Source organism: Bidens hawaiensis, unplaced genomic scaffold, assembly GCF_021521415.1.
Source record: "Bidens hawaiensis isolate Kalapana, Puna unplaced genomic scaffold, B.hawaiensis_p1.1 tig00044589_1, whole genome shotgun sequence".
Classification (NCBI taxonomy): Eukaryota; Viridiplantae; Streptophyta; class Magnoliopsida; order Asterales; family Asteraceae; genus Bidens; species Bidens hawaiensis.
In genome coordinates, this window is record NW_027497900.1 from 1 (window position 1) to 18,869 (window position 18,869).

At 34.4% G+C, this 18,869-nt stretch overlaps 1 protein-coding gene across 1 annotated transcript; it reads right to left on the reverse strand.

Moving 5' to 3' along the window:
* Positions 1-12,247: 12,247 nt before the first annotated feature.
* Positions 12,248-17,981, reverse strand: LOC143594996 (uncharacterized). The gene is made up of 5 exons (XM_077074159.1): positions 17,885-17,981; positions 17,674-17,744; positions 13,802-13,907; positions 12,651-12,783; positions 12,248-12,502 (listed from the first exon to the last, which is right to left on the reverse strand). The coding sequence occupies exons 1-5, from the start codon at positions 17,974-17,976 to the stop codon at positions 12,338-12,340; spliced, it is 567 nt and encodes a 188-aa protein (XP_076930274.1). The 5' UTR covers positions 17,977-17,981; the 3' UTR covers positions 12,248-12,337.
* Between the last annotated feature and the right edge of the window lie 888 nt (positions 17,982-18,869).

The window sequence follows — 18,869 nt, forward strand, 5'->3', positions numbered from 1 at the left end:
TACTGGCTCGATTTGTTCTACTATTGTACATAGGAGTTTCTTCTTCAAAAGAATTTTTAGGTATAGGTTCTGAAGTGATTTCTTTTTCAGTTTTAGATTCTTTCATAATGAAAACTTGTTCTGTAAAATATTTGTCTCTCAGACTCTTATTTTCAAAAAACTTTTGTTCGCATTTTTTATCACTTAGTGACATTAGTTGAACTAGTTAATTTATTTGTTCAGCTGAACATGTCTCAAGCTGGTTATCAAAGATTTGTTCTAGTGTTTGAGAAATAGAACTCATTTTTCAGTTTTGTTAAGCTCTTGAATTACTTTTTTCAAGCTTTTGTCTTTGCTTTATTAGCTTGGATATAATTTTTAATTTGTCACCTGGATGCATATTCCAATTATTATGAATTATGCTGATTTTTTGAATCGTGTGACATTTTTTTTTATTTGAAGATCAATTTTTGACTGCTCTTTATTAGTCATTTAGAAGTTGTTTCTTTATGACTTTTGTTAATCTTTGAGAGATAACGCCCATTATTGCTTTGCTTTTTAAAACATGTCACATGGATTCAAAAGCATGCACATGGGGTACATATTTAGGTTCTGACATCTTTTGTCAACTCTTGACAATTCTTTTAAATATTGTTTCTTTTTGATATTTTATTGTTCGTTGGTACCGAAAGGCCATTTTAATACATTTGGACACTTAGAACTTCCTAATGACGGATTTCCTACGTTAAAGTTAGGAAAAGAGAATTTTTGAAATCTTCCTTTTTCGTTAAAGATTTTAGTATGCTGCTCTAGCTTTTGAGGTTTAACTTCCTCTATTTTATCAGTTTTTTCGGGGACATCCATAATGATTTTTGCGTCTATAGCCTCTAGATTTTCGTTGGTAGATAATTTTTCTACTTTATTAATTATATCCCTAATTAATTCTTCTAACTTTACAAGAGAACTCGTGTTATAGTAATAAGAGTTTTTCTTGCGTTAAGCCTAAAAATTTTCTTTCTAGCGGCAACTATTTCTTGTTTGAAGAATCTTATATTGTGAGCTTGTATGTTATCTTTTAACATGAAACCAATTCTTATTCGATTAATTCTATCTAAATTTATCAATATTTCTGCTTCTTCGAAGCTGATTGCATCATCTAGAGCTTTAACTACTTCTAGAATTGGGTTTAAGCATTATATTCCTATAACCTCTTTAAGAATTTCTCCATACTTATCTATTCTTTCCGACATAGATCGTATTAATTGTGCATCTGTAGAAGTAGAGGCTGGTTCTCTAATTCTTAGAGTATGTCCAGAAAAGCTATGTCTGGGTCTAGACTCTAAAATTTGTTTATTTTGAGCCATGTTAATTGCCCAATTTTCTTGTATATGAGGGTTCAGTAAATTTACTCTCCTCAACTGTTCCTATATCTGAGAATATATCTTCTATTGTTATACTCTTTTTTTTATACTTTATTGAATGAATACTATTGGTTATAGCATACGATATTAAATAATTAATCGCAAATACTTTATTTCCTGGTTCCATAAGATCAGTTCTTTCGCACTGATGTATGAAACTAAGAGTTTTATCGAAATCTTTTAAATCTCGATGTAAAGCAAATTTAGGATATACGATAAACATAAATTTACCATATGCTAAATTTCCTTGTACTGCTCCTAAAAGAGCATCTTGTCTATTGATAATTCAATTATCCACAACAGCCACTTTAATAGGAAAATTAATTCCATCTCTGAATTGTGCTTTTTAGTAGGATTTTTACTGCTCTCATATGCACCATATTCATTGATTTTCTTAATTCGGATTTAATAGTTAAAAGTTTTTTTTGCAATTTCTCCTCTTATTAGGATTGGCAAAAATACTTTTCCCGATATATCCTTTATATCTACTGAAAATTCTTCAGTATTAAAGCAGTCTAGGATTTTATTTTTTCTTGAAAAAGCCTTTGAAACTAGGCTTTATAAACTATTAGGTTAAAAACCTGTCTATTATCAAGCTTGAACTTAAGCTTGCTTATTTTTGTTAATTAGTCAGAATTAATCATGTAATCTGACTAAAAACCTCTTTTATTTTCACTAAAGTTGATAACTTAAGTGTTTTGTTGGTATGATTTTTCAGAATCATTTTCAATTAGAAAAATTTTTATTTTCCATTTTTATTGAGCATGAGGCTTAATATTTAAATTTTATTGAGCCTAAGGCTTTAACATTAATTTTAAAAAATTTGAACATGAGGCTCTGATACCAGAAGTTATATTGAGCATAAGGCTCTGATACCAACAATTAATTTTTAAAAATTTTTATTGGTTATAGATGATTCTAACAACTTCTGGTATCAGAGCCTAGTAGAAGTTGAGATAAAGACATTAAAACATGAAAACAACAATTAATTATTTTAATTATTATGATATAGATATAGATTGGTATCAGGTTCTGATACCCAGTCTATATGATACAGACATATGCAAAATTCAGTTAATAGAAAAATTTATGTTAACTTCTGGTATCAGAGCATGTCTTCTAATCCCTTCACTATACTTCGCTCCTGGTTCTGATCTTGTTTTGTTTAAAAGTGAAAATTTATGTTATTTGACATTGAAATTAGCAAATGGGCCCGTTAATTTGTTAGTGGGCCGCCCGTTCATTTATTTTTGTTTATTGGGCTTGTTTAGTACTAACAATTGTTTTATGGTTTTTTTTTTTTTTACTTTTAAGCCTGTTAGGGTTGTTTAAAGTCTGATGGGTTAGTTGTTTTTTGGCCAAAAATAAACCGAACTAATTGTTTGTATTGATGAGGTCTAATCCCATGATGATTATTTGGCAGTTTATCCATAGTTGTTTAAAACGGTTATCATGAAACCGTTCTCATCAAACATCTTGACTTCTAGGTTCGTATAATAGGGTTTGTAGACTTTCATTGTGATTGTGATTATGGTATTCAAATCAAGTATGACGAATCGGAGACAAGTTCCAAATAAATCAAAGAGACATCTTAAGATGGGCAATTTTTGAAACTGGTTAGCGACAAACAAGAGACAAGTTCCAAATAAATCAGAGGACCATCTTATATTTTTTAAAAAGGGTGTATTTGAGATTCCTAATCACTTGGGGGGGGGGGGGGAGGGCTGACTTTTTTTTAAAAAAATCACAAAGAGGGTTATAGTTTTTACTATTGACAAGTAAGCAATGTGGGTATAGGTGTGTAACCGATGGTTAGAGAATTTAAGAGTGATGTCATATCAGAAATCATTATTTGTACTTGATATGGAAAATAAATTAATAGTTAAATAAAAATAAATATTAAACATTTATTTGTAAATAAGAAGAGATTGTACAATGGTGGTCTCTACCAGTTAGAAAGATGATAAATGAAAAACAACACAAGTGGAAGACCAAGGAGTGGATTTAACGTAACTTTGTTAGCACATCACACACCATTATAAATTTGTGTGTTTATTGTTAGATACCAATTTATGGAGATTAATTTGGATCTAGAACTCTAAATTGAATTCTGTAAACATAAATGGAAATACGAAATCGAGATGAAGATTACGGAAATTGAATTGGAAAATGGAAATTGAATTGGAGTTTATAACTTCGCAAAGGATAATATTAATTATTCTCAAGGAGCAACAACGATTTTGATTGAAAGTTGATATGAAATCGGAGGGATTAGGTGGGGTTTTTTAACTTCTCATATTCTTATTATTAATAAAAAAAACCTTCAAGTAATTATAGAGAAAACAATCTTAATTTGAGTAGAGATAGGAAACTAGTAAAACAATTTGACTACAAATAGGAAATTAATAAAAGATAAACATAAACTTTAAATAAATAAAACTTAATATATTTGAATTTGATATCTTTCTTGTTCTCCCCTTGAGATCGACCTAGCCACCCCATTGATGGAGATTAATTTGGATTTAGATCTCTAAATTGAATTATGTACACATAAACGGAAATACGGAATCGAGATAAAGATTTCATAAATCGAATTGAAAAACGTAAATTGAATTGGGGTTTGTAACTTTGCAAAGGATAATATTAATTATTCCTAAGGAGCAACAATGATTTTGATCGAAAGTTGATATTGAAATCGGAGGGATTATGTGGGGTTTTTTAAATTCTCATATTCTTATAATTAATAAAAAAAAAACTTCAAGTATTTATAGGGAAAAAAATCCTAATTTGACTAGAGATAGGAAACTAGTAAAACAATTTGACTACAAATAGGAAACTAATAAAAGATAAATATACACTTCAAATAAATAAAACTTAATATATTTGAATTTGATCTCCTCCTTATCCTCCACTTGATATCGACCTAGCCACCCCTCGGTTTTATCTTTAACGAATCGGATTATAATTATCATTCACCCCCTTAATCTTGATTCGTTCCTTTTAGATCTTCAATCCCGATCAATTTCCTCATCTCTTCAAACTTTAACTTCGGTAGTGCTTTTGTAAGAATATTTGCCTTTTATTTTTCCCCTAATGTGCTCAACTTGGACTTCATCACGTTCAATACATTCACGAATGAAGTGAAATCTAATATTGATATGCTTACTTCTTCCATGAAACACGGGATTCTTCATCAAATCTATGGCAGATCTATTATCCACATGTAAGGTCACCACCTTTTCTTCATGCCCTGTCAACTCACTTAACAATCCCCTTAACCATATAGCTTGACAAGCCGCGGTTGCTGCTGCCATGTACTCAGATTCACATGACGACAAGGCTACAGTTAGTTGTTTTTGTTAGAGCCATGATATCAATGCACCATCATAATAAAACGTCATTCCGGTGGTACCTCGTCCATCTGTTTGATCCATACTATAACTACTATCACAAAAACCAACCAACTCTCTACTACTGCGTCCATACGTTAAATCATATCCACTCGTGCCTTGTACATATCGTAATATATACTTCAGAATCTGCATATGGGATTGTTTCGGTTCTTGCATGAACCTACTAGCAACTCCAACTGAGTAACTCAAATTAGGCCTCGTGTGTGTTAAATACCTTAAGTTGTCGATTATTCTCCGATATTCTGTTGCATCAACGGGTTCTCCTTCTTCATCTTTTTTCACTTACAACCAATGTTCCATAGAAAATCGAGTCGGATTGCACTCTCTTAAACCTGCACTCATTAAAATTTTATTAGCATAAGCTTCTTGTTTCAACATCATCTCATGCTTCTTCTGTGTTACTTCAACGCCCAAATAGTAAGAAAGTATTCTGAGATCTTGCATCTCGAACTCATTCTCCATTTGACTTTTGAATTTCTCAATCTCGGCTTGACTCGATCCGGTCACAATAAGATCATCGACATATACACCAACAATGAGAATGTCGGTTCTTGTATTCCGCTTGTACACCGCCAGTTCTCTCGGACATCAAATAAAATCCAAACCTTTCAACGTTATGTCGAGTTTTTCGTTCCAAGCTCGTGGGGCTTGGCGAAGACCATATAAAGCCTTTCGTAACTTATAAACCATACCGTGTTTCCCGGGAACTTCAAAACCATTAGGCTGCTTCACGTACACTTCTTCCTTCAGCTCGCCATTTAAGAATGCCTATTTAACGTCTAAATGGTAAACGAACCAACCATAATTTGCTGCAATTGCTAAAATCAAACGTATCGTTTCCATTCTCGCCACTGGGGCAAAAACCTCATCAAAGTCTACCCCGTGCTCTTTCACGTACCCCTTTGCAACTAATCTTGCTTTGTACTTTGTTATTGACCCGTCTACATCACGTTTGGTTTTGAACACCCACTTCTAACTGATCGCCTTGTGACCCAGTGGTAGGTTACAGAAGTCCCACATATTGTTTTGTTCGATTGAGACTAATTCAGATCTCATTGCTTCTCGTCATTTTTTGGAATTCTTTGCCTCTTCAAAAGTAACTGGCTCTTCATCTAGGAGAATACATTCTCCTTCACAAAACATTACATAATCTTCAAACCTTTTAGGAGGGACCGATTGACGACCAGCTCTTCGCAGCTTAGGTTCAGGATTTTCTTCCGGTTGGTCTTCTAATTCAGGCCCGTTAAAGTCTGTTGGGTCTTCGTTTTCGACTAGAATTTCTTGTTGAACTTCTTCTTGGACCGGCTCGATTATAAATTCAACCCATTCAAGACCGGTTCCGACATGAAACGAGCCGGACTGTCGAGACCAGTCAAACTTTTGACTTTCTTCGAAACGGACATCCCGGCTCACATAAATACGGTTTTGAGCCGGGTCGTACAATCTGTAAGCTTTTAATCCCTGTTCGGTTTTGAGATGTACAACCTCCATGCTTCGGTCATCTAATTTTCGGAGGTTGACGGTGGGTATCTTCATGTATGTTAAGCACCCAAACACTCGTAAGTGTGTTATTTTGAGCTTTCAGCCCTTCAAGGCTTCATAGGGGGTTACCGTCTTTAATGCTTTAGTAGGTACCCGATTCAATACGTAAACCGAGTGTCTCACCATTTCTCCCCATAAGTTTTGTGGAAGGTCCATAGATTTCATCATACTTATTGTTGCATTTAGGACCGTTCGGTTTCGCCTTTCAACTACGCCGTTTTGTTGAGGAGAGTAAGGAGCCATAAACATTCTTTTACTCCTTCTTGATCACAATATTCGGTGAAAAGTTTGTTGAGAAACTCACCACCTCAATCGCTTCTTAGAGCTTTAACCTTTAGCGAATGCTCTAACTCCACTTCCTGTTTAAACTTTTTGAAAATACCCAAAGCATCATTCTTATTTTTAATAGTATAACCCCACATGTACCTCATATGATCATCTATAAGAAGCATAAAATACCGGTTTCCTCCCAAAGTAGGAGGTGAGATTGGTCCACCTAAATTGGTGTGAACCAACTCGAATGGCTTCGTGGCACGGAACATGATGGATTTAGGAAACGGGTTTCTACTTGTAAGGCCCCGAACCCCGGGAACCCCACAGTTGGTAATCATCCAAACACTCGTAAAATTTAATAAACTTAAAAACGATTTCTTCCATTAAAACAAACGTATCAGAGTATAAATTTTGCGGAAAACATGAAAAATATAATAAGTTCCCGAAACCCGGGAATTTTGCCCAAGAACCAAAATCAGTATAACTTTTATAAGTTTCCTTGAAATAAAATATTCATAAACAATTCTTCCTTCCAGTATGCCCATCACCATCCAAGTAGCTCCGTGCACGTCCAAGCGATAAGGCATCTTCTTCCAAATCCTGAAACTTACACTAACATGCACACAAAGTCAGCTTGAGCTGAGTGAGTTCAAGTTTTAAGTAAAAGATATCAGTAGTAAAATCATGATAGTCATACCAAAGGTTTTCTAAAAGTAAAAGGGTATATCCATCTAATCATCATTACCGAACTTAAACATCCTCATACATTCATATACAATATGTATATGTAAACATCCATTCAATAACATCCCTATATACATAACAGTGTATATATATATCATCCACGTATAACATCAGGGTCGAGCAAACGTACAACCCAAACACGTAACATCAGTGTATGCAAACACAAAGTAGGCATACACAACATCAGTAGTCGAAACGACTACAACATCGCCAAATAGAGGCCAAGAAATAATGTATATACACGTATATATATTTAACATCCCAAGGCTTACCATATACTAGCAAGCCTATATAAAAATCATTTTAAAAACATTTCATCAAGTAAGAAAACATTTAGGTGCGCATGCTAGCCCAAAAGTAAAATGAGTAAAAAGGGCATCATGAACTTACCTGTGATCGATCGAATACTTGCAACGAGCTAGGAAGTTCCTAAGGGCAAAATCACAAGCAAGGGCCTGTAAATTATACATAACGCGTTATTAAACTAGACTGTAGGAACACTCTAGCCTAATGGGCCGTTCAAGCCCAACACTTTGGCCCAAGGCCCAACAACTTTGCCCAAGGCCCAAAGATAGTCAAATCGGGTCGAATGCGCGTGAAATAATCCTTAAAACCATTTGTTAACTGAATCAGCCCCGAATGGACCAAATTCCGTCTTAAACCTTTTCATTCATCATAATTATGTCACCCGAGTTGATAGGGTTGACGGTTCCCTTTTACAACACTTACTTTAACATTTAAACGAAAATTCGCGCACCGCCGACTCGATTGACGAAGCACTAACCCCGACAGCCCCGAGCACCAAAAAATAATTTTTCCACAGCCCTTGGACTCCCCTAGGGCCATGCAAACTGATTCGGTTGGTCATCCAACTGATTAACGCATCAAAGTCAACAATTCTAGACAACCGAACATAACAATCAAACTACAACTAGTTGATCAACTTAACGAACACCTAAGAACATGATCTTTGAGTATGATATACGGGACATACCTAGGAAGATTGTGGTGCAAAAAGTCACTTCAAACAGCCCCGACAAGAACACAATTGAACATCCCCCGGTTAAGCCTAAAACGAACTTATCGATCAATAACGAGTAAAACGTGTAGATTTTAGCATGCGAAGATGCATTTAATTACATAGGATAACCTTTGAAATAAATTATGAAATTTTTACCAGACTTTAATAAATGTCTTAGGTTTATAAAAATATTTTTATTATATTTTTATATTGGACACATAAATCATAAAAATTCATCCAACACAGAAAGGTATGTGCAGCTATTTCAGCGCGCAACAAAATGGTTTTATTTTTATAAAATTCATTACCGAACCAAATTAAACGATTCCAATTGGGTTTGGTTTCTAACTCAAAATACTAACTTCCAGAAGTGGAACCAACCAATTTGGACCTGTCGAAAAAAGGTTATGACATCGGGAAGATAGACTATAATCCGTCATCTCGCATCAGCTTTGACACTCGATTTTATAAATTCATAAAAACCATTCAAATCTCGTCCAAAAATTACGTATTATACCTTTCTGGAAACTAGACTCAAAGTAGAATATCATGGAATCAAGAATCGATCAAAAGCAATGGGTTATCATCGCGTTACAGACCCTACAATAAACGTATACGAATCTGTCAGCAAACTGTTATCATCAAAACTCAACCTTAACGACCAATAAGCGCGTTAATATGATCAATTAAGGTGTAAAAGACATGGGGAATCATAAAACCGACCTTGAATTGAAGTTTTCATGGCTTAGAATTGGCTGCAAAAAGGAAAATCGGTGGTCTTGGGGCTGCTCCTACCTGCCGATAGCAGAAAGAGATGGGGTCTAGGGTTAGGTTGTGTTATAACATAATATTTTACACTCTAGCCCCTCCAGATTGAAGTGTAAGGCAAAATGGAAGGAAAAGTTAGGTTCTTTAACATACCGGGATGACGTAAAGGCTTTCGAGAAACGTCGGTTAAGTCCCGAGAGTTATACATACTCTACAATCCTTAATTCTTGAAACCGGAATTAACGGGCGTTACACTACTATGTTTGCCTAGCATGCATGCATTTCAAACATGCTCACCATGCAAAGTTTGAATATCGCCATGCACCATATTTTTAGACTTCATTTTAGTTAATGGTTTCAAAATTAACATGACCAAGTCTAGCGTGCCATAGCCATCCTTGGTCTTTAATGGAAGCTAAAAGACAAACCAGGGTTCCAAATCTAAGCTCGATCTTATAAAGACGGTTTGGACTTCTCGGAACTCTCATTAGCAAGCGATCTCCTTCCTCGTATAGCCCAGAAGTGGTCGTTTGCTATCCAAACCTTACACCCTTCTTCGGTTAACTGACCAATGCTCAATATGTTGCTACATAAGTCGGGTATGTAATAGATGTAATTCATAACCCGCTACTCACCATTCTTGCAATCGAAAATAATGGAACCTCTCCCTTTAATATTCACTTTGGACCCGTCTCCAAATTTCACCAAACCGCTCACTCGATAATCAATTTGGGCAAAGTGGGCTTCACATCCAGTCATGTTATTAGACGCCCCATTATCTAAATACCAAATTGAATCTCTTACCGAGTCGTTTGCATAACGGATTGGATGAACCTTCTCCTCATTCAACATAACTTGTTCTTTATCAACTTCAACTGGGTCATTATAAGAGTTGGCGGCTTGGCCTCGGCTTGGTTGAGATTCGCTTCATGAGTCGGTGGTCTCGGGCATTCCCACGCAAAGTGGCCCAAAACATTACAATTATAACACCGAACACCGTTTTTATCTCTACCTTGATTTTGATTATTACCTTGATTGCCATCTCCGCCTTGGTTGTTCGTGTTCGGTTGGTTACACCGTCTCTTTGGTTATCATAGTTCTGATTGAACCGACCCCGTCCTTTACTCGAACCTCGACCACGGCCTCTTCCACGGCTCCGTTGGTCATAACCCGAGGAGCCACGACCCCGAGCATAATTTTTCCGGTCATGATCGGTGTCCTTTTTTCCTTGATTATCGTTTTTGGCATACAATAATTTTTCCATCTCGGCCATTGCTTCCTTGCCTTTGATTCTCTCTTCAAAAAGCCTTTAACCTTGCTATACAATCTTCAAAAACCATAGTGTTAAGATCAGCCCACTGTTTGATAGTTGCCACAATAGCAATAAAACGGTCCGGAAGCTATCGAGCAAGTTTTTTACGAGTTCATGATCTTCTATCAGACTACCCAAACTATCAAATTGCGAAGTGTATTCCGTTATCTTCCCGGAAAAGTCTTCAAGGGATTCTTTTTCACCCATCTTCAATTGATTAAAATCTCACTTTAATGATTGTAAGCGAGCTTGTTGCACACGATCAGCCCCAAGGAATCTTACCCGTAGTGATTCCCAAATCTCCTAAGCATCACAGGTTCTTGCAACTTGCATCAAAACGTTTTCCGGTAAGGCTTGTAAAATAATAGCCCTAGCCATCTTGTTCTTTTTGTCATCTACAGCTTCTCCGTTCACCACCTCCCATAATCCTTGAGCATCAATGATTGATTCCATAATTACAACCCACGTGTTGTAGTTTGTTTTTGTTAACTTTGAACACTGCAATGAAGTTGAACTTGGTTCCCTTGCTTGCACAACCGGTCTTTCATCCGCCATAATACCCGGTCTTCGAGTTTCCGATTTGATGTGGTTAGTCGCCCCACACCGTTCTTGAACTTCCCAAAGATCATAGATCGACTACGCTCTTGATACCAATTGTTGGATACCAATTGATGGAGATTAACTTGGATTTAGAACTCTAAATTGAATTCTGTACACATAAACAGAAATACGGAATCGAGATGAAGATTCCGGAAATTGAATTGGAAAATGCAAATTGAATTGGGACGGAATCGAGATGAAGATTCCGAAAATTGAATTGGAAAATGGAAATTGAATTGGGGTTTATGCCTTCGCAAAGGATAATATTAATTATTCTCAAGGAGCAACAATGATTTTGATCGAAAGTTGATATTGAAATCGGAGGGATTAGGTGTGGTTTTTTAACTTCTCGTATTCTTATTATTAATAAAAAAAACTTCAGGTATTTATAAGGAAAACAATCCTAATTTGACTATGGATAAATTTGATTACAAATAGAAAACTAATAAAAGATAAACATAAACTTTAAATAAATAAACCTTAATATATTTGAATTTGATTCCCTCCTTATCCTCCCCTTGAGATCGACCTAGCCACCCCTTGGTTTTATCTCTAACGAATAATGATTATAATTATCATTTATGTGGTGATCTCTCTCAACTCCTTGCCCTTCAATAAATATTTCAAAAATAAATGTTTCTAACAAACATAGGATATGATCACAACATTTCAAAAATATCCTATTCACTTTTTGAGGTTATTATAGTTGGATCAGAGCATGTTGCTCAAGTTGCTCAAACAAGAATGGCTGAAAGATAAAATAATAATAAAATTGTTTTGGAAAGAAACAAAAGGCAATTTCTTTAGAATTTTAAAGATGAAAAGCAAGAAACATGAACAATAGGTGAACAAATGAGGGATAAAGTATAGTAAAAATAAAGCTTTCTAACATTAGGCGAACATAATGGGTAGTGATCGAACTTAAGTTTTACCAGCCATGCGTTACTGCAAGAGTTCCATATGTGCACAAAACCGGAAATTAATTAACAGTTAAAATATCGTATGATCAAAGTAAAAACATGACACGCGCAAATATGATGTTGCAAAATCATATAGCATCATCCATCATCAGCCTTCAATTTAAAGCAAATAAAATTTGACTAAGATTTTCATCATTTGTTCATGAGAAGTTGGCATTTGTCATTTTCTCTTCATTCTTTGAACTTAGCATGCATCATACTAGCTTCAGTTCTAAAGACACAAATATACATGTACAGAAGAAACCAAATAACATAACATTCAAATTTCCCTATTAACACAAGTATCAAACATCTCTTACTTTCAGCATCACCTCGGTGTAGGACTGCTCATCATCCCTCTCCGGGATCGACACTGAACTGAGTTTACGGACCAACATGGTGAAACATGGTACGAACGCAATGTACAGTAGGCCCAGGATAAAAGGGGCCAAAACCATCCACCCCAACAACTGCACATAATGCCAACAAGTTACTAAGATTATGGAGTGTGTTTAGAAACTGATTATCTAATATTCAGGTAACTAGAGTTGATTTAGGTTGTAATAATCAGGTAATGAAATATTTTGATAAAAAGAAAATGATTATTGATTGACATACCGCGTGAACAATGCTTAGCAAGATCTCTGCCGAAGCTTTGCCGGTCAATACCTTCTTTAGAGCATCAGTGGTTAAAGGAAAGTGAGCTCCACCCGTAAGAAACTCACCAAAGCGTAAGAACACTATTATCAAACTGTATGCGTATAAAAACAAAAATTATAAAAAAGAAAACAACATAATGTAAGAATTACTGCTAATAGTCATATATAGATTATAAATAAGTAATTATTCACTGCCATGTGTCACAATCATATGAGCCCACCCTACTATTTCTGGCTTCTCTTATTTTACCTTCCATCCCTTCATGAAACATAAATTTACAGCTTGCAAAATTTAAGAAAATTGATTTCTATCTCAGACCCACTTCAATTATATTTTATCTCAAAATACCGTTTTATAATTTCCAAAACTTCATTAATCTTTCCTTTAATCAACCCGTATGATGCACGGGTTTCTAACCCAGTAATATATTAAACACCTATAACGACATAATGTAAGAATCTATCGAATTAAATTACAGCAATTTTTCTTTTTTGGAAAGTTTTGACTTTTGATGTTAAACATCTACAGAAATTTAACGATACAACTTTATTAAACTATCAAGCTGACAGAAACCAAGCAGTTTTCCTTTTACAAGATTTAGAGTCTCAATTAATCCTATTAACTGTGAGATTTAAATTTACATACAGTAATAAATTTAAGCATCAAATAAGTCCAAAGTTTGAGCAGGTGTAACATTTTTCAACAAAAGTAAACATTGACGGGTCGAGCGGGTTGGTTAACAGGTCACGCAACCAGTACACTTTTGTAAGCATCGGGTTGACTTAAAGCACTTTTTGGCCTAGAGGATTACGGTTTTTAAAATAACTAATAAGTCATGTATAAACTTCAAAAGCTACATTATATCTTTAGATAAATGGTTTATATGTAATAAATATGGTGACAAAACATGCAAGTAGGTAACATTTAACCCATTCGGGTTTTCTTGAAATACTTTCTTGGGAGATTAAGCATAACCCGACCCATTCATAAATAGATGAAAAAAACTCCCACCTCCGATCAATAAAGTTGAAAACCGTAAACTCGAGCAACTTTTCATTATGGCAACAAAAAATATATGTAATATGGGTAAAAATAAGATGAAACTTGACCTGAGCTCTATTGGAGTCGCGACGAAATTGGCGAGCATGACAGTTGGAGCATTGACATAACTCCCAAACATTGTTATAGCCAGCACACACAGAAAAAAAGTCACTCCTGTTTTCATAAACACAACTTTTTTAATCTACTATTATAATAAAACAGGGTTTTTCTCACACCTGTCATCTCCACAGCAACCCCCTCTTTTATTCAAACTTGATATTATTATGACACGTGGCTTTACCAGAGCACAGAACGTAAATGTAGGACGGTTTTTGTTTAGTTTGGAATATCATCCCACGTTTCTTCTTCTCAAAAACCCTGAAACTAATCTTCTACCTTCAAAGTTCAATCTCTAATCGTCCACCACAAATACAAATTTAAGGACACAATAATCAGGTATCAGATCCAAAATTATCATTATCATTTCATCTCATCACCGCACTTAAATTTTCATTTTTCATCTCAGATCTTACGCACACAAAACAAAATCTGCTTCATTTTCTGGACGATTCATCTCATTCTTGCTCATCAGGTTCAAGTTATCAATTTTGCTATTTATTGATTATTCACGGTGTTTAAGGAGTGATTTGACTTCGTTTTTTATTTAATTTTGCCTACAGTTAAGATAAATTTTTAGTTTACATAGATCTAGGGTTTTGCATTGTACGATTAATTTTGAGGGACGATTAGGAATTATGTTGATGCAAAATTTTCACAAGTTTAAGCTTTTTAGTATAAGTTAATTGGGTTTCAGAAGTTTGGAACCATAATTATTAACCGACCTGAATGTTTATTCAGTACATCATGTTCGTTATTGTTTTATCGGTTCGGGTTAATCATTAATTCGGGTTTGTAATCGAGTATAATTAAAAAAAAGTCCAATGTTAAATATCTTGTGAATCTTAATCTAATATAATATGTTTATAAAATCGTGTTGTCATGCAAGAAATTCACCAGATAAGAAACTCATCAGTAGGAATTATAGTGCTTTGCGAATCCACATGTTAAGGTGTACGATAGGTAATTGATTTAAGTTTATAGGTCTAAACATCTTACTTGGAATAAAGTTTGACTATTTGGAATTTTGTTAGGTTATATGTTATGAAGCAATTGGTTGTTTTTTTCTAACAGAATATGGCATGTAGTAACAATACAGAAATAAAGCTGCCTACACCAGAGAAGGAAGAAAGTAACTCTTTGAAGTTCTGCAAAGTGCAAGGGGATCTTCAGGTGATTTTTGTTTTGGTTCTTATTGTGAAGGATTATTCATGTTCACACTGGGTGTGTCTAGCCATTTTTCAGGTGCAGTAAGCTAGATATTAATATAGTAGAAAAACAACAAAATGAGCCCATATAAAGACATTTATTTGTAATAAACCTCCTCATATCTTTTTACATATGATTAGAGAATGATTATTTTGTTACCATTTTTAATAAACTTAATATTTCATATATATTCTTGAAGTTCTTTTTGAAGCTGGGATATGTACCTTCAAATTATGGATACCTATCATATGGCATTATTTTCTCAACTGAAACCTCTTTTCATACAGTCCCTCAATTGGTCTACTTAAAAGATGTTTTGGAATAAGTCTGATTCTGTTTTACCAAGGATTTCTATGTCCGTCACTATTTTTAGTGATAAATATATACTAAACTCCTAATTCTCTAGACTAAGAGCATTCCCAGCCCATTTCCTATCCATATCCATATAATTACACTAAAAATCACTACTTTTTTTTCCTTTTCCGTTCAACTAAATAATATTTTCTTATACCCTTATCATTATCTTCTCTCTCTCTCTCCTCCACTCACAACCACTTTCAGAAAATATTAAAAAATTATATAGTATGACCAGACCGTAACCCCATATTTAACTTTTCCATATAACTTTTTATCTCTCCTCTGCTCATAACCACTATAGCCATACCATATAATTTACAAAACTCACTCTTTTATCGTAGTTACAAAGTTTGTTAAATGGTGCTTACTCTAGGTCTATAATTATTTTTTATTTTATAAGTTTTTTTTAACTATTTTGTAAATTAACATTCTTGCAGTTTTGAGACTGTGTAGCAGATTAGCAGGTAGTGGCTGTCTTGATTATGTCAACTTACCACAGTTTGCTTTCTTGGCAAAATTGGGCTTCGAAAATATCATTATGAAGAAAATGGTCAAGTTGGTTTAGGTACAACCGAGGACTCTCTTGTCCCACAAAAGATTGAAGCTTTTCAAGTAAAAGTTACAGATTTCTGTTAAATTCTGTTTATGGTCATGTAAAATTAAATGACCCGTGATTTTTTATGTATTTTAACTAGGGTGTAAATTTGAAAATGGTGGCTGCTGGTGTGGAGCATATGGTTGGAGTTGTGGACGATATGGTAATTTGGGGTTAGGTGACAGAAAAGATCGCATGATTCCCGGAAAGCTTCAGTTATCAGTATATGTAGCCATTTGATATATTGTCAGTCAATAAATAAGTATCAAACATGTTGCTATATAATGGATCATGGGATACTACCTTTTAAGTAAACGGGCTGAAATGGTAACAGGAGGAAAAGATGGTGCTTGTTGCAGGCGGTTGGAGGCATACGATATCGGTGTCATCTTTCTGGTGATATTTATACTTTCAGTTGGAGCAAATATGGTCAACTAGGCCATGGAGATTTTAAGGACCATCTTGTCCCTCACAAACTCCAATCATTGCAAGGTCAATTTATATCACAGGTATTTGCTTTTTCTTGAATGTGTGTCACATTATGCCATTAACACTATATAGCTACATTGAATAATTGTGTGTGGATGTTACAATTATTGCGATGTTTCTAAATGTGTCTTTTGATATCCCAGTTCTTGGGTGGCCCGTGGCTGGAGGCACGCAATGGCATTAACATCATAGGGAAAGCTTTATTATGCTTTGGCTCGTAAGAAGAAACAAATATGAATGGATTTGGCATGTAAGGAATATTTGTAAACTAAAGCCGAAGATGAGATGGACCAATAATACAACTAGAGTATTGGTGTGGTGCTCCAATTTCTGGATTACATGGAGCCACACCATTTTTTTCCCCCGTATTAGAAGAGTAATAATGATCGGATTGTATGAGCTATTGGGATATTAACATACTGATTTGTCTAGATGCATTGTAGATAGTTGTTGGCAGGTTTCTTGAACCTACTTGGCTACTTGTGGACATGTCCCAAGAGGTTCATTATCCTTTATCTTTTCTAAGTTTTCTATTGACTATAATCCCATTAAAAATTTGAAGGCTCTAGGTCCCAACATGAATAAGTGCAAAGGTCATGTATATTAATTTGAAATAAACTGTCATGATGTGTTTGTTAATTTCCGGTCATTGGTAACTTTTTTAGGGTAATGTTTTGGTTGAGTTGGACTTAAAACTTATAATTCTTGAACATCTAATGTAAAATTCTTTTCATAAGTCAATAAGAAATGTATGTTACTTTGGACAAAGAAAAGATTAATGGTAGAGATTTGGATGCATTTGGACTTAACGTAAATTCGGTTTTAAACTTAATTGAATGAGAGATATTGGATTAAGTATGTGACGAGCCCAAATACTTGGAAACTGTTTTGGGATGTTTTAGATGGAATTAACAGCATGGGTGAACTGAAGCGGTATATATTTTTGCTCCACGTTATGAAATGGTTTTTAATTATATGTTCTTACTTTTAATTTTATTACGTGTTATGTGATCCTTTTATTTGATAATGTGCTTTTGCGCATATATGCTAAACATAATTAATGATGTTAAGTTCAGTTTTTTTATATTCAACCCCATGTAACACACGGGTTATAACCTAGTTTAAACATAAATAAAAACTAGAATGAATTTTGGTTAAACATAAAAAGCATACCAACAATTGGGAAGACTCCTAAAGTAATGCCAAGAGCTGCAGAAAATGCCAATTCCTTAGGCTCTGCTCCCCTAAAACAATAATAATAATAATAATAATAATAATAATAATAATAATAATATTGAATCACATAAAAACATAAATTTCCCCCCAATTTACAAAATTAGGGTTACAAAATGGTACGAAAACCCTAAGAACGTATATGAATTACCGGCTAACGATTTCCGTAAAGGGCTCAACGATCTGCTTGTTAATCCAGGTGCCGATTCCTCGAAATCCAGAGCGTCTGGGCAGATCCGACATGGTTTTACTTTTGTAGGTCAAACGAACAACTGATTTGATTCACTAATTCTAATAATATGGATTGATGATTATTGCGATGAATTTGGATTCATATCAAACCAACAATTCAATAAACCTCTTTCTTTCGTAGGTGAACAAGTCGTTTCAATATTACTATTATTTTGATCAACTTTGTTTTTGTTTTGTATTTTTTTGATCTTTTGGATTTGGATTTGGATTTTGGTTGTTATTTGCCGTTGAATTAATCTACACGTCACGTCAACTGGGGCCATTTGGCACCTAAACAAGCTTAGATATTTTCAGTTTGACCATTCTCACAAATTCAATTCAATAAATGAATGAATTAAATTGAATTTGAATTTTAGTGGGTGGGTTGTTGAATTATTATTAAGGTTTTTGTAAATCATATTTTCTTTTTCTTTTTATAAAATGGCATATGAATCGTTATCTAAAGATGGCTATCCACCCTTTCTTTCTACCAAAGTATATGCGTTAACCCTGGGTTGATTCGGGTTTCTTGATTGGAAATAAACGGGAGTTTTGGGTTTCACTTAAGGTTATTTTTTTTTGTTGGAGAGAATCTACAGACCGGCTTTTTATTCTGTTGATGTTTCTAATATAGGCGTTGACATAAATGGTTCGGTTTGTGATCATTACATAGAATATTCTAATTCATTGTAGTTTTGCTACACACATATGGGGGCGTGATCAACTTTGATGCAAATTGGTTGTTGCTTCTGTCTCGAGTCTTCAAGATATTTTTAATTTCTACTTCTTTGGTTACGGGGAACGATAAGAAACAAAGGATTAGTTGCGGGATTTTCCTTGTGACATTATTGTTAAAATATATATCAACATTTCAGTTTTATATCTTATATTTGGTAATTTTATAT